Source organism: Pteropus alecto, unplaced genomic scaffold (assembly GCF_000325575.1).
Source record: "Pteropus alecto unplaced genomic scaffold, ASM32557v1 scaffold45, whole genome shotgun sequence".
Lineage (NCBI taxonomy): Eukaryota > Metazoa > Chordata > Mammalia > Chiroptera > Pteropodidae > Pteropus > Pteropus alecto.
The window spans coordinates 26,563,731-26,574,577 of NW_006442491.1; the positions used below are offsets into that span (position 1 = coordinate 26,563,731).

At 49.6% G+C, this 10,847-nt stretch overlaps 1 protein-coding gene across 1 annotated transcript in view; it reads right to left on the reverse strand.

Annotated features, from left to right (window-relative positions):
* Positions 1-334: 334 nt before the first annotated feature.
* PTPRT (protein tyrosine phosphatase, receptor type T) overlaps positions 335-10,847 on the reverse strand; it is a 675,700-nt gene continuing 665,187 nt past the window's right edge. Inside the window, exons 28-31 of the mRNA XM_015596894.1 lie at positions 5,221-5,346; positions 4,193-4,356; positions 1,132-1,267; positions 335-388 (exon numbers count right to left, since the gene is read on the reverse strand). Coding sequence (XP_015452380.1) covers positions 335-388; positions 1,132-1,267; positions 4,193-4,356; positions 5,221-5,346 — 480 coding nt within the window. The remainder of the gene's footprint in view (positions 389-1,131; positions 1,268-4,192; positions 4,357-5,220; positions 5,347-10,847) is intronic.

The window sequence follows — 10,847 nt, forward strand, 5'->3', positions numbered from 1 at the left end:
GTCGGCTTGCCATGAGGTTCACGCACTTGGAAGGAGCCAAAGTAAGAGGTCAGGGAACCGAGAAATCCAGGGCCTTGTTATGGGTACGAGGCCCGTGGCTGTGGCTGGTTGGGTGTGGAAGGGAAGCCTGGGCCTTTCAGAGCCGCATCCCCCACAACTATAGGAGACCCTCAGAAGGTGCAGAGCCCACCGCGACCACAGGACCACCAGGATTCTCCTTGGAGTTGGGCAGGGTGCCGCCTCGTAGCCCCTGAGCCCAGTCCCTGCCATCCACAGAAAAGGGGGCCTGGCTGCAGCCGCCTCTGGACTCCGGCAGGTTTCCTGTCCCATCGGGCTAAAAGGAGCTTAAATATTCCAGCGCCACCTCGTATACAAATTTATACTGTTCCTGAGAGGAGAGGCAGAGAGGGAGAAGGGGAGACAAGGGAGAAATAAAAAGGAACGGGAAAACGCGTTTAGTTTAGAGATACAGACTTAGGAGAAAGCTGTCTACATGATGTGAACAGTTAACTCAAAGTTATCCACGCAGATTCTGATTCAAGAGGGGGGCCCAGGGTTCTGCATTTCCACCAAGCTCCCACGCGATACCAGTGCTGCTGGTCTGTGGACCAGATGTTGAGTAGGACCACACTTAGAGTAGGTTTAAAGACTCGTGTTAAAGTTCCTGGCGTATGGTCCATCTCCATCACCGCATCAGGTCTTATCGGCTGGGGCTTTGCCTGCCCAGTCTCTTTCCTTCCCTTTCGCCACAGTGTCCTATGCCAATACTTTATACTGTAAAAGGCAATTAGAATAGGATTGGACCGAATTGAAAATGGAGTTCACACTCTACTAATCCAGAATCCCTTCCTCTAAGCCTGAATTGGTGGTACGTTCCTAAAGAATGGGCAGAAAGTAAAACAGAGTGGGGTGTACCAGGATTAATATTTGGACTGCCCTGTAGGAAAGAGAAGTGAGAGGCTGGGAGGGAGGGAAGCAGAGCAGGTAGCAGAGTGGGCAAAGGGTGTGGACTGCAGGTGCTCGGTAAGCACCCAGATGTTGAGCGTTTTTACTATTTGATGCTGTTTTTTTCAGGCCACGGGAATTAGAGTCACCTGCCGGCTATTGGAGAATAATTCTTGGGACACTCACCAGGGTCTCCACCATGTTGGACTTGTTGTTACGGAGCGTTTTCACGATGTGGAACACGTCAATGATATTTTGCTGCTGGATCATCTCACACACACTGCAGATGGCACAGAAGGTTCCGCTGCGGCCTCCCCCATTTCTAAACACAGAGTGAAGAGGTAAGCCAGATCCCGGGGTACACCCCAGGGACCTGCTGATCCTAAAGCCACATCAGCAGTGATGAGGAGCGGGTGCCCTGGCAAACGCAAGGTAAGGCAATGGCAAAAGCCTTAGCCTGAGTCATGAGCTATAGTTTGAATTCCATGCGTGCCATGAACCTGCTTTTGACCTTGGGTAAGTCACTTTCTGTGTCTGAGCCCCAAGTTTCCATTTACATAATAGCGGGGTTGGATTAGATGAGCTTTGAGAGTTTATTTAGCTTGATGTTTCTTTGGTTCTAGGAGCATGTTATCATCACCCCTGGCCGCTGAGCCAACCTTCCAGGCCACATGGTGTCTCTGTTCACGTGGCGCCTGCATCCTTGTCCAAAAGCTTTTGCTCTGGGTCCTCCTACACATCCGATGACACCAGTGGAGGTTGCATGTGATTTCCCTCCCAGTCCTTCGCATCCACAAAGGACAGCAGTACCAGAGACTTCTCTTTTAGCCTTGGGTCAGCCAGCCTAGGCCTTGTGGGCGGAGGCCGGGGTGGGTCTGAGATGCTATATCCTGAAGCAGTGAATCTCTATTTGTACACTCTGGTTTAAACAAGACCCTACGGATCTGGAGAGTAGAGGCAGAGGACTCTTGGTAGGGTCATCTCTTTGTCACTCCTTCTTTCTGATGCTCCATAAGTCACTTTTCATGGTAATACCCTTCAACGCTTTACGGGAAGTCCCTTCAGGAATCTGCCTGATTTGGAACTCCTGGGCGTGTTGCCAAGAGCAACTAATGATTTCATGTAATGGTCTGTGTCTAAAGAACATCTGGATGGAAACTAAGGCACTCAGTCCGTCTCTCAGATGTTATGTCTACAGGACATCCAATGACCAGATGTTTCAGGTACAGACAGTTGGTCTCCATTCACTGGCCAGCGCCTACATCTCCATATCTTTTTTGGAGTCTCTGGCCCCCACAAATGCCATAGTCCCTGCTGATAGAAGGACACCCCTGTACTTTCTTTGGTTCAAACTGCTGGTCATCTTGGCTAGGGGAGACTCAGATAAAAAAGTATTCCTGCAAAGGAACAGGCTCAGTGGAGTGAGACCCCACTGGGATGGGTGTGGTTCTGTGCCACAGCTGGGGCTCCTTGAATGTGTGGGAGGGAACTGGAGGGAGCAGGGGGTAGCTGGCAGGGAACCAGTCGCCAGTTTGTGGAATGTGGCAGAGCCAGCTTGGCTTGGCTGACGTCACCAACGTGACATGTAACAATTCACAGCATCTTCCTGGACTCCAGTCTGTGCTTTGCATCCTTTGGAAAGGGAGGATTGCTATAGGTGGTGGCCCTTAAGCTCTGTGTGTGTGTGTGTGTGTGTGTGTGTGTATGTGCGTGCGCGCGCGCGCGCTCGTAACCTCCCTCTAGCTTCTCTAATTTTTCTGACATGTGCGTGCACCACCTATTTGAAAGAGTGGGAATGATAAGCTGGTTTTGGAAAAACGGAACTCAATTTTGAATTTAGTAAGGTGTTATTAATGCCTCTACTGGCTCCACAAATCTTTACTCGGCAAAAAAGCAAGACCGTGTTTCAATCTTCCTTTAACGCAACATTTTAAAAGAGGGAGGCCCTCTCTGTCACGTCTTCCCAAATCATTTTAACATTCTAAGAAGCAGACTGAATGACTGTGAATCAGATGTTCCACACCTAGCTGCTTTGGCTACCAATTTATTCTGGGTCCGAGATCTCTGCACAATCCTTCTTCGAGGTCACTTTATGCTCCTGTGGTAGACTCTGACACATACTCTTTGAAGTAATGACATTTAGAATATTTGCATATTTGCTGCCAGGATCTTGCGAATCTGTATTTTGGTAAATAAATCGTGTTTATTTTCTAAATATTTCAGAGCACTCAGAGGGTCTTAAGATGAGCTAATCCAACATCCCCATTAGACAGATGAGGATACGGAGGCTTACAAAATTAAGTGATTTCTTTGACAATAGTTTGTCAGCCACAGTCTTCCAAGGGTCTGACCTCCACCCTGCAGATGACATCAGCATCTGTTGGGACTGGTAACCCCTGTGCCCCAGCTATGCCCTTTCTAAGACAGGAGGTGAAGCCTCCAGTTCACCCCAATAATGGAAGTATAAACACAGCTGGACTTTGCCTACTGCGCTCTGGGAGAAAGCGTTCCCAGGGGCCTTCACATCCACTGGTCAGCCTGTCGGGGCAGTGCATCCCCCTCAGGCTCCCCATGTCACGGGCTTCCTACTCTGCCCATAGCAATAGATGCCCCGACAGGCAGACATGGTGGGTGAGTCCCTTGCTTCAGTCAGAGGCGGTGTGGGTTAACGGACGTCACGTTAGCTTGGCTTAAAATCAAAGCTCCTCTCTTCCCTGCCTGATTCCTTTCTCTGTCTGTGGCTCTGTCTTCTCACATAATGTCTACCTCACAGATGGAACGAGGTGATTCATTTAAATCGTCTGGCATCAAGCTCACGTAATCAATGCATTCCCCATTCTTCTTTCTCTTCTTCAGGGAATAATAGAGTTGGATCTAGTCAGTGGAACCCACTTCATCCTGAGCTCTCATGTGACTGGCAGGACATATTATGCCTCCTGTTGGAGCGTGGGGCTTATACTCCCTTGCGGGAGCCCTGGGGAGCAGTATGCACACCCCCCACGTTTGTGGAAGGGCCGCCGAGTTTCGCATCAGTAAATATATAGTGTTAGTTCAGGGCAACGAACTGGCCACCCCAATCTCTTAAAGGATTGTAGCTCCTTGAATGCACTCCCATTGGGCTTTAAGGGGTGTTGAGGTGTGGTACGGCCAGGCAAGCCTAGGACTGGTGTTTGTGGCCAGTGGCATCCTCGAGAATGCCCTATCACCCGCCACCCTGTGGCCCTGGGGACCCCTCCACAGTACTCACAGGCAGTGGACCACGGTGCGTCCCTCCCTCCCATCATACTGCTCCTGCCACTTCTCCAGCCGTCGGACCACTTTGAGCAGGGAGCGCTTGGAGGGGGGCGTGTCCCGGTAGGCGGGCCAGCCAATGTACTGGAGGTGCTGGACGATACGATACCCATCCTGTGGCTGAGAACAGAGAGGGTGTTAGGGCTGTTCAGCGGGGAAGCTGGGGGGTGCCAGCCCTCCAAATGCCCTGGGGGCTGCCGCACTGTAGTGGAAGCCAGACTACATGGGATCCGAGCCATGTCATCATGGGGAGAGCCTTACTCCTCTCCACAGCTTTATGTACACTGATACTCCTGCCGTGAGCCCCCTGCCCCCTATCCTTGACCTGCAGAACACCCACTCTGTCTTCTAAACCCAGTTCAAATGTCCCTTTCTCCAGGGAAAGTCTGCGCTGACTCTACCAGGCAGAATTCACGTCCCTCCTTGGGGTTCATGTGCCAGGACACATCTCGTTTTTCCATTCGATAGCGGACTCTGAGGTCCGGGACGGAGTTCTGTTCATCCTCGGTCACCAGTAAAGGCCAGAGCCACTTTAATCAGCCACCATCTCATAGGTTACTCCCCTGCTCCCTCCCACCCAGTTCTCCTCCACCCAGCCAGTGAATTCCTCACGGAAGCAGCTAATTATGTTTCATTTTGGTGGTGTTCCCAGGGTCTAGCCCAAAGCTTACTGGATCCAATTAAAGGGCTGCATCGACTCATGCCAGAACACTGTGACACAGTGGGAAAGTGCTAATTTCTGAGAAATTCTGTCTACACAGCAGCAAGTGTGTCAGGAAACAGGCAGATGGTGAACTGGATGTTGCCCCATGTGTCTCTGTGTGTCAGAGCCATTGCCGGGCCTGGAGCTGGAATCAGCGGAGGCATCGCCCTCCCAAGGACGAGATGAGATGATGGGGAGAGCACAGCACAGACTCGGGGCCGGTGTGCCTCCATCTGTTTGGGGAGGAGGGGCACGAGATGCCATGGCGGCCGCACGCTTACCCGGGCCATGTTACAGATGCGGAATATTCTGTGGATGATGTCCTCATCGATGTCTGCGGAGACAAACTCCACTTGGATGGGCCCATAGCACCCAGAGGTCTTCTCGGGCCAGTACTGCATACAGAGCTGGGGCAAGGAAAGAGGTCACAAGAAGAGGCCAAGGACAGGGGGTGTCGTTCTCACTAATCACGGAGCCTTTCCTATTGTCTGGCTAGAGAGGTAGAGTCTCAGGTAGAAAGTTAGACTCAGCTTCCTTGTTGGGGAGCAGCCACCCAATTTTTTCTGGCAGTGGGGGATGTTGACAAGGCAAAGCTCTGAACAGAGATACAGGCCTTAAAAATCTTTGCCAAGATGATTTCACACCATTTGTTAGACTTGCTGGACCTCAGTTTCCTCATCTGTAAAATGGGGAGAATAATATTTACCTCGATCTGCTGCTGTCACAATTAGATGGAACGCTCCAAGGGAAGGGCAAGTACAGTCTCTAGTCCCCTTTTCACTAATGTGAATCGTGGCAAACTTCTCCATTCCAGGAAAACCTTCACAATGTTCGTTTCTCGATCAGATTGTGAGCAGTTTTAAAATATGTATCAGCTTTGGCATCAGACAGGCTTGGGTCCAAACCTAGGCTCTGCTGTTTCCTGGCTGTGCGACCCCGGCCTTAGTTTTCTCATGTGTAAAAGAGGGACAATTATGCTCACCTTGTACCAAAGGGTAATGTAATATGTGAGATCTTGCCTGTGGTCTTTCCTGGTTTTCTGGAATTAATTGGGAATTAGAACCTATAGCTGACAGCAGAGGCAACGGTTGACCTCAACCTAAGACAATGGTTCTTAGCCAGAGAGTTTCGTTTGTTTGTCACCCAGGGACATTTGGCAATGTCTGGAGAAATTTTTGATTGTCACACCTGGGGGTTGCTATGGGCATCTAGCGAGTAGAGGCCAGGATGCTGCTAAACATCCTCCAGCACAAAGTGCCCCCGCCTCCATCCTGAGTAATCCAGCCCCAAGTATCAATAGTATAGAGACTGAGAAACCCTGGGCTAAGATCACAAATTGTTCTTCAGGTTTATAGTATCATCAAGGAGGAGAGACAGATCCTTCGTTCCTCTGTATCCACTGAGCCATTAGATGACTTTAGATGGAGAAGGAATATTGAGGGAGGTGGCAGGGGTCGTGGCTCAGAGACGGGCAGAGCATGCTTCCTCAAATTTCTGGCTCCCAAGGGGCACGGAGGTGGATACTGTCGAGGTGTTCAGGCCTCATAATTGGGACATAGTGGAGAGCTAAGATTGGGGATGCAAGCATGTCAGGGATCACCCCAGCATGGACAAGCCATGGGGGTGCACAGAGGATGGAGCTGACATTCACGAAGACCCACCGAGGCTCCTGACAGCAGCTTGGGATTGTATCTGTCATCAGTGGGGTCTGCCACAGCCTACACTGAGCTGGCAGACGAGGAGTTAGATTGTCTGAGGTGCCCCACGGAAATCTGGTGGGTGGCCGTCTCAGCTGCTACAAATGCAGGATTTTCATGGAAACGATTGAGGTCCCCTTGTTGACAGCCAGCTCACCCTGGATAGTTACATGCCAAACATCTTTTATTCTGCCTTTCCTCCAGAGCTAGAACCAGAATAGAAGAGCCAGGAGGAGGGAGGATGTAGGAAAGAGAAAAGCACGTATCTCCCACCTTCTTGGCTGTGGAATCCAAATTCCGGCTTAGGGATAACATTGCTTACACTGTGGCCCACAGGTCAAACCTGGCTGGCTCTGATTTTGTAAGTACGGTTTATTTTTGAAATGCAGCTGTCCTTATTCATTTATGTACTGTCCGTGGCTGCTTTCAAGCTACAATGGCAGAGCTGAGTAGTTGCGACAGGGACCACATAGCCTGCGAAACCTAAAATATTTCTTATCTGGTCCTTCACAGAGAAACTTTGCCAACTTTCAGCTTGTTGAGAGGATAAAGAAGATAATGCACGTGAACAAAGTCCCTAGCACAGTGCCAGGAATGGAACAAGCACCCATTAAATCCCAGCGATTCATAGCACTATTGAACCTATCAGTGCTCAACAAAAGTAACAATATTTTAATAGCTGACATATAAAGTTGATTCTTCTTCCTACCACCTGTCTTAAATAGCAAAGATGTGCAAGGTTAAGTTTCATACTGCAGTGGTGCTTGCTTTCCCAGCACCTCCATTGGGGGTTAATTGAGCATGTTAATGCGTGTGTGTGTGTGTGTGTGTGTGTGTACATGTTAATGCGTGTGTGTGTGTGTGGTCGGGGGCTGGTTACAGGGGCCTCTGTGGCTGGACAATCATCTGCTGAGTGGTCACAGGGGCCTCTGTGGCTGGACAATCATCTGCTGAGTTGTGCAGTAATGACGAATCCAGAATTTGAGCTTCATTTCTCTTTGCCATTGCCTCTTCTACCCTGTCCCCTTTCCAATAATGAGGCTCTGGGACAGGTAAGTCTATGCTTGGCCTGAGAAATTCATCAAAACTGCCCATTAAAAAAAAAAATTCCTCGCCTTTATCACCTGCATTGAATTTAGCCTTGCCAGAGGTTGGCTGTGATTGTGGCATGAGGTACATGGGTCTGAGGCATCAGAGAAAATCTATTACCCCTAATATTTTTAGTCTGGAGAATGATTTGTCTCTTTTAATAAAATTTCCAGACCAATTTCTCAAGCTAATAGGTTCTACTGTGCCTCAAACGAGACTCCTATACTTGGGATACTTCTCCACATTCGATTTTCCAGGTCACTCTCTCATAATGCCCGGAGGGCTGGGGAAGTTGCTGGGTCCTTCTAATCTTGAATCGGAGCCACCCTTTCACGCCCATTCCCTGATTCGTGAGATTGCATCAGCAGTGGCCTGGGTGACACTCAGCCGGGTGATGGGTGGGCAGATGTGTTCTAGCTGTCAAGGGGCATCGGGGTCTCCTCACAGCCCAGGATGTCGTGCATATTCTAGCCATAGGGAACAGGAGAAGGAAGGGGGACGCCACGTGTTCTGTTCCCAGTGACCCTGTGGGGCTCGGAAATGCTTCTCACCAACAAGAAATGTCCTCTACGGTTTAGCTCAAGGCCGTCCTGGTGTCCAAGTGCTGGGGTTGTGCCTCAAAGGGCACCGCCCTTTTGGCTCTGTAGACGGTGTGGCAAAAGGTCCTGGGGCTCCCTCTTGAAGAGCCCTGGATTCAAATCCCAGCACTGTCACCTTCTAGCTGAGTGACTTGGCCAAGTCTTTTAGCTTCTCCGAGTTATGAGTGGCTGTGAACCTTAATGTGTCTACGTAGCACAGGGATCTCTAACTAGTGAGGACTCAGTAAAAGTGAGCTGTAATTAATAGGCAATGGGGGCGGGGAGGGTCCCCCAAACAAGATAGATGAAGGGAAGTTGTTTTTTTCCCTCTACTTAATAGCTCTTATGAACATTTCTCTTTAGGATAATACCCAAAGGACTGACCGCTCTTGTGAAAATTCCTGATCGGCCAGCTTGGGGAGCTGTTGGGGTACAGTGCCGTGCATGGGAAAGGAGCGAGACCCGTGGGTTGTCTGTGGGAGAGACCTGGGAGATGGGAGCGGGGGTTGGCAGTGGAGTGGAACCAGTGAAAGGGGTCAGAGGTGAATCACCGTGCCATGTGACCCCCTTCCCCACTTCCCAAATGTTCGGTAAATTTATCATAACTTGTACAGTGCTCAGTGTGCATGGCATGGAACTGAGCTTGGCTCCCTGGGTGACACAGAAATGGAGCAGAGACCACATATGTGGTCTGAGGGGCCAGACCATGAACACATGGACATCAGCAGTTTATAGAAATCCCGGGGATGGGGGCTTATGGTTTCTTAAGACCCTGGAAACGGGGAGTTCACGGGAGCCCACACAACTCTCTAAAACCATGAGGAACCAGCCGACCTGTGGCCACACGTCATTCAGTGTAACTTTGGTTATTTTCTTCCTTAGATGTAAAACTTTCGAAAACGGCTGTCTCCAAGAATCGATTTGAATCCTATAGCCTGGAGCCCGGACCAACAGCCCTTTCCCACCTCACATCCTAGTACCGTCTGGGGAGGGGTGCCCTGCCCATCACCACCCGAAGGAGCTTTGCCACTGCAGGTAGACACACGCAGTGCTGATGACCACACCTGGGAGGAAGCTGGTCCAGTTGCTGCTGCTGATCTAGAAAATAGCCATGCTTCTTCTAGAAAAGCTGAGCAGTTTTTGTTATTTATTGTCAGAATGAGTTCAACCAACCGAAAGTCGTGAAGTCTGTGTGGACAGCCCTGGGACAGCTGCCGTACATTATTCCACCGAGTGATCGCCACAGCTATTTGGGCCATGAAAAGCTGTCCTTTGGGGGTGTAAGTTCACACGTGAGATGTAACAAACGCAAAGGTAGCTCCACTGTTAAACATCTTTTTTTTTTGCTGATAGAATCAGAAAGCTTGTTAGTCGCTGGAATAAACGTGTGCTGATGAGTTGAATGAAAACTAGCATATGGCCTATTTTGGAAGTAAACAATGTAAAAGCATATTTCGGTGCACCTTAGTTATGCCTTTTGTTAATTAAATGATACTTTGATAAAGTGGAAAAGCCAAGCAATATCACAATGTCAGAAATTAAGGACACTACTTATCGGGGTTGCTCTGATCCATGGGTGGGTGGTGGGAGGTGGGAGGGACCAATCCCAGGCCACCCAAATGTGAAGTGAATTTTTAAGGGAAAAATATAAAAGAGTCACCCGAATGAGTTTTAAATTTCAGATCAGTGATTATAAAATTTCTCTAAACGGATTCTGTAAAGAGCCCAAAACATATACATGGCTTTACGACTGTGGCCAGTGAAGGGAGATAGATGGTGAGTGAAGCCGTGGTGCAGAGCAAGGGACGGAGGAGGAAAGGCACGCAGACTGTCGTCAAACACATTCGCACATCTCTCTCTCATCTAGTCTCTCCGTAGAGGTGAATCATGCAATCTCCATGAAGTGGGACACTTCCTTATGACAGCCACATCACAGTTCCTTTCCAGGAAGGAAGGGTGGGAGTTTAGGAGAATATCTACAGAGGCAGGTAGGGTGGGTGGAAGGCAAAAGCTTAGGGCAGGTTTTAGAAAGAGGCATTAAAGAGACAGCTGAATTATGCAACTTAAGGAAGGAATGATTTGGGGGATGGGATGAAAGCTGAGAAAAGAGGAGTGAGAGAAAAGGTAGAGAGAGGAAGAAAGTGGTTCGGGCATCAGGGTGGGCGGATGTGCTGTTGCCCTCCAGTGGTGAGGAGGCCGGGTGGGGTTTAGGAACGGGGATGTGTGATGCTCGGTGTACGGTCACAGGCATTTCTGGAATATGATGCCCGTGCTGCCTCCTAGTAAAGCCTGAGTTGGACCTCGGAAGCGAATATGAAAGCAGGGAAAAGTGGACTTTTCCCACAGGATTGGGAATAGGAAAGAGCCAATTTTATTTAAATGTTCAAAGATAGAGTGAACTTGGCTGGCATCATGGTTACACGAATTTAATAGATGATAACGTGAGACTTGGGCAAGTTCAGACACTGGCTTAAGGCAGCAGAGCAAGTACATGGCAAGGCTAGAACCTGAGCTCAGATCTCGCGGCCCCCGACTTCTTAGTCC